This window comes from Lolium rigidum, chromosome 6, assembly GCF_022539505.1.
Source record: "Lolium rigidum isolate FL_2022 chromosome 6, APGP_CSIRO_Lrig_0.1, whole genome shotgun sequence".
NCBI classification, from domain to species: domain Eukaryota; kingdom Viridiplantae; phylum Streptophyta; class Magnoliopsida; order Poales; family Poaceae; genus Lolium; species Lolium rigidum.
In genome coordinates this window covers 304,942,398-304,947,348 of record NC_061513.1, presented here as the reverse complement: position 1 = coordinate 304,947,348, position 4,951 = coordinate 304,942,398, and the positions used below count along the sequence as shown (strand labels likewise).

At 54.4% G+C, this 4,951-nt stretch overlaps 1 protein-coding gene across 1 annotated transcript; it reads left to right on the top strand.

The window, feature by feature from the left end:
• The first annotated feature begins 1,280 nt into the window (after window positions 1–1,280).
• LOC124666382 (F-box protein At5g49610-like) lies at window positions 1,281–2,411 on the top strand. Its single transcript, XM_047203713.1, has one exon. The coding sequence runs from the start codon at window positions 1,281–1,283 to the stop codon at window positions 2,409–2,411; it is 1,131 nt and encodes a 376-aa protein (XP_047059669.1).
• The last annotated feature ends 2,540 nt before the right edge of the window (window positions 2,412–4,951 follow it).

Here is a 4,951-nt window from a genome sequence, read left to right as displayed (position 1 = left end):
TATAGGCGGAAGGGCAGGTCAAGAGGCGGCACGGGGGCCCCACACCACAGGGCCGCGCGGCCAAGGGGGGGGCCGCGCCGCCCTATAGTGTGGCCCCTCCGTGGCCCCTCTTCGTCTCTCCTTCGGACTTCCGGAAGCTTCGTGAGAAAATAGGCCCCTGGGCTTTGATTTCGTCCAATTCCGAGAATATTTCGTTACTAGGATTTCTGAAACCAAAAACAGCAGAACACAGGAACTGGCACTTCGGCATCTTGTTAATAGGTTAGTTCCAGAAAATGCACGAATATGACATAAAGTGTGCATAAAACATGTAGGTATCATCAATAATATGGCATAGAACATAAGAAATTATCGATACGTCGGAGACGTATCACCCTCCTCTCCACCGTGCGGGCGGAAGAGGAAGTCGTCGAAGAAGGAGGCTGCCGCCAACACCGCCTCCAACCAGCTCGCCGAGGAGGAGGCCAAGCGCGCGGAGGACGCCGCGATGGAGGAGGCGATCGCCAGGTCGCTGAACGACCTGGTGCCCACCGACAACACCCTCCCCATCGACACCGCACTGGAGTGGTCCAGGCGGGACTGGGAGCGCCAGGAGGCGGAACAGCAGCGTCGGCTGCTGGACATGGCTGCCGCGCGGCAACGCGCAGTCCGCGCCGCCGCACCATCGCGGCAACGAACGCCGCGCCCAGACCCGTCGAGCTGATCAAGCTCGAGGAGAGCAGCGACGACGACATGTACCGGCCGACGCCGCCACGCGCCGGCGACCCTGGCCAGGGTTCGAGCCGCTGGTACGAGGCGGCGCCGCCCTAGGACGCCGCCAGCTCGAGCGACGACGATGACGGCGCGAACTACACGGCCTTCTACCGCTATTCGGCATGTAGAAGGCCGCTATTAGTTTAAGTTAATGTTTTCATCTGGCCGAATTCAAATATATATACGAATTCGGTTTACATATGTACGAACTCGTCTATATAAGTTAAATATCACTAAATTTCGCTTATGTTTGCATGAGTTTCGCCTAGTACTGTCTGAATTCGTTGTATTTTGTTAAGAACTTTCATCCATCCTGAACTCGCCGCTGGGAAAATGGGCCTCTTCAGACCAAATTTTTCGTTCAATCTGGCGCTAAATAGCGCCGGATTTTGGCCTAGGCAGCCCAACGGCCGGAGATGCTCTTAGCCTAGCCCAGCCCAGTTCAGTCCATTGCAATTCTCGTCAAAAGACCTTAACCTTCCGCCGTCACCAGTCCTCCACGCTTTTGCTCCTCCCAGCCGGCGGCCATGGCGGAGGCCGCAACAGCAGGCGAGGCGCCTCACCACCGCGGCCTCCCGGCCGAGATCGTCATGTGGGAGATCCTCGTCCGCCTGCCACCCAAGGCTCTCCTCCGCTGCCGCACCGTCTGCCGCTCCTGGCGCCGCGCCACCTCCTCTCGCGACTTCCTCCTCGCCCACCACGGCCACCAGCCCGCGCTCTCCCTCCTCTACACGTACGACGTCAGCGACGCCAGCAGCCGTTCCCTCGACATCGTGCCTTTGGACCACCGGGCCGGGGTCGCCGCCGCCGATCAGCTCCGTCCCGTCGCCCGGCTTGGCACCGGCGACAACTGCATGCAGCTGGAGGCGTCCTGCGACGGTCTTATCATCCTCTCCACTTTCGGTGACCCGTGTTTCTCCATCTGCAACCCGGCCACTCGTCAGCATGCTCCTCTGCCGTTGCTTCATGGCTTCAGACTTGCGGGGATGTACCCGCACCCTCCTACCGGCGAGTACCGGCTACTGCTGTACCCTGCCGTGGGCGTTCAAGATGCCTGCTATGTTTACGCGGTGGGCTCCCGCCAGCCGCCGAGGTACATCGGGCGGCAGGAGGAGAAGGAACTGATTCATCGGTTCGTCTCCGTCCTTTGTCGTGGCAACCTGCATTGGTCCGAAGCGATGTTGGAGGGCACGAGCGGCCAACTAATGGTATTCGACGGCACATCCGAGCTGTTCAGGCAGATGCGCGCTCCTACTGTTCCAGGCGCTGCTCAACTGTTTGAGATGGACGGAATGCTTGGAATGGCCAGCTCTAATGATGCGGCGACAATAATCGATATCTGGATGATGCGGGACTACGACAGCGAGGTATGGGCCTTCAAGTGCCGTGTTGAATTGCCGGTTGCAGAGCTCGCCATGCGGTTTCGACTTAGCAACTTCTCGAATCTGGTTGTTTCGTCTTCGGATGATAATGATGTGCTCATTCTGGTCGAATCGGGCGAGTGGCTACTTCAGATCGGCATCGATGGCAAGTTGGTCGCCAAGTTCAATACCAAATATCTTAGTATTACTCCACTTCGTCTCAAGCAAACTCTTGTTCGGCATACCTTCTTTCCAACAATAGATGGTTATATTGTGAACACTTGGCCTTTCATCTGAAGGTTGTTCAGTGTGGTGGTGCTTTTTAAAGGCCTGGCTGTTTATATAAAATGTGTCCACCACTAACTTCTTTGTTTGATGTATAAAAATGTTATGATCAATAAGCTCCGACTGTTACATGTCTGTCATATGTGTTCACGCTAAAATCATTTATTGTGTGCTTTTCAAATGTTTGCCGGTCGATCCGACTCATGCCTTACTTTTTTTTTCTTCTTGAACTGAACACTTAACTTCCTTATTCACTTTATCTATTGATCTTCTTAGCAGTCAATAGCTCGCAATCTAGCTGCCTCCTGTCTGTTTAAAAAAAATGAAGAGTTTACTTTGGATTTTCTTGATGCTTTTTGTTTGAGGGACTTGATGGCTTTTTCTTATTTAGAGAGAACCCAGCTAGTGGTCTTCTTAATATAGCAAACATACATGTGTTTCATGCTTCTGTTTATCTGTTGTAACCGACGATGAAGCGAGGCAGATTATCCACTTGTCTGTTGACTAGCAATATGCACCTGATATTGTGAAGAGCTTTGAGCACTCGTTATCGTATTAAATAAACAATTGAATTATAGTCACCTTTTGAGGTATGTTCTGCTGCAATTCATTTCTTCTTGAATCCATTGCATGTGGTTTGTTGTGGTCTTGTCGAAATATTCTGTTATGTTTACACCTTTCTGTTGAATCATGTGGAATTGTCATTTGACTGTAGCTGCTAACCTGTGTAAGGATTAATACTTCATGTGATAATCAATAGAACGTGTATATTGATAGACAGAAAGGAAGTTATGTCATGGTCATGGTCATGTCAAAGCTTGTGCTCCCGTATGAAATTTCCAACACGACTACCAGAAATTCATGAAACTGAAGATGAACCATACCGGGTCATTTTCCTACTGAGTACGGACAAAAACTTATCTTTCAATGTGGTGGACTGGTGGTATTAGGAACAGTAGTACTTATTTAAACATGACGGTAGCAGTAGTACTTATTTGGGTTGCCCCGGGGACAAGATGCCTCTTTCCGGACAGCGCTGCGCCGGCTAATTGGCCCGAGCACCAAATAAAATAGCATGAATTTAAAAATCATAAAATAGCATGAATTTAAAAAGCGCGTAGAAATTTGATAGAAATTTCTTTGATTCAAACATAATTTACATGGTTTTAAACTAAAATCTAAACTAATTCAGGCACCGTCGTCTTCTTCATCGTCGGAGACGAGGTCGACGAAGGGCGGTGGCGTCCAGAGCTGTTGTGCCCAAGCAAGCAGCTCAGCTGGCTGTGCGTAGCGCGACGGCGACGCGTATTGCAGCGGTTGCGCGAATTGCGGTGGTGTGGCTGGCGACACGTATGTCGGAGGTGGTGGAACCTCATGGCTGTCCCATGCTGCATGTGGCGGCGGCAAGGAGGCTACGTGCTCCGCCACCATGGCCTAGAGCTGGACGACGTCCTCCAGCCCTGGCCAGGACCATTGGGCCTCCTCGTCGGCCAATGACGCGGCCAGGGCGGTGGCTAGGGCTGCCTCCTCGTTGTAGTTGTCGGGGAGGACTGTCTCCAGCTTCACAGCGGCTGGAGGCACGTCCTCCATCTCGTTGTCCTCCTCGTCGTTGTCGTAGAAGACCTCGTCTTCGCTGTCGGGAGGGTCATTATCGGGCATGAAATCCTAACCCGACGCTCCTCGTGCTCCCAGGCGAGGAACGCGTGCCAATAGTCCTCCCGCCGGGACACCTCGTGCTGCATCGTCGGTGGCAGGCGCTCGATCCGCCGACGCATCTCCTGGCGCAAGGATTGCATGTCCATCAGAGGTGGCGGAACATGGAACCTCCCCCTGTTCAGGTGCCACCTGTGCGAGAGGGAGACGTCACGGTGGCGGCAGGGGTCGCCCTGCGGCGACCGACGCTACGCCTCCAGCACTGGCACGTAGCACCTGTTGCGGCCCCATAGGTGCGGAGGAGGGAGCCTGCACCACCGCCGCTACCTGTGGACCGGCAAAGAGGTGCGGTTGCGGGGGTCGAGGCAGGAGGCGGGCGCGCGCAGCGTTCCGCCGAGGCAGAGAATCCTATCCAGCCTCGTCGTCATTGGCGGATTACTTCATCCACCTCGCTAGCTTCATCGTGGACGAGATCGTGCAGGACTAGCAGTGGGAGCGGGGAAGAAGATGCGGGCGCGAGCGTGGCTTAAGTACCGCGTGCCATCAATGCCAACGCAAGAGTAGAGACGGCACGCGCAGCTTCCAGCGCCATCGGTTTCAATGCTGGCACAGGTTGAGGGGATGGGCACCGTGGTCAGCGACGGCCTTGATGGCAAACGCTGCAACCGCTCAGCTTTCTACCGTCGGATCGCTTCCAAGTGGGCCAGCAACATGCACGATGTCCGCGCCAACGCATCGGTTTCCCAAATTTTAGGCGCCGATGGTTCGCGCTGGATGAGTCGGTGCGGTTTGCGTCGCTCCACTAAAGCGTGCGCAGGCTGTCCGTCTCTCCGCGTGAATCGTTTCGGACAGCTCAGGACCATTTGGGCCGGGCCGATGGAGATGCCCTTAGACCTACC

Excerpts from the sequence above, each read along its gene's own strand:
- LOC124666382 (XM_047203713.1), top strand. The coding sequence starts at position 1,281 with ATGGCGGAGGCCGCAACAGCAGGCGAGGCGCCTCACCACCGCGGCCTC.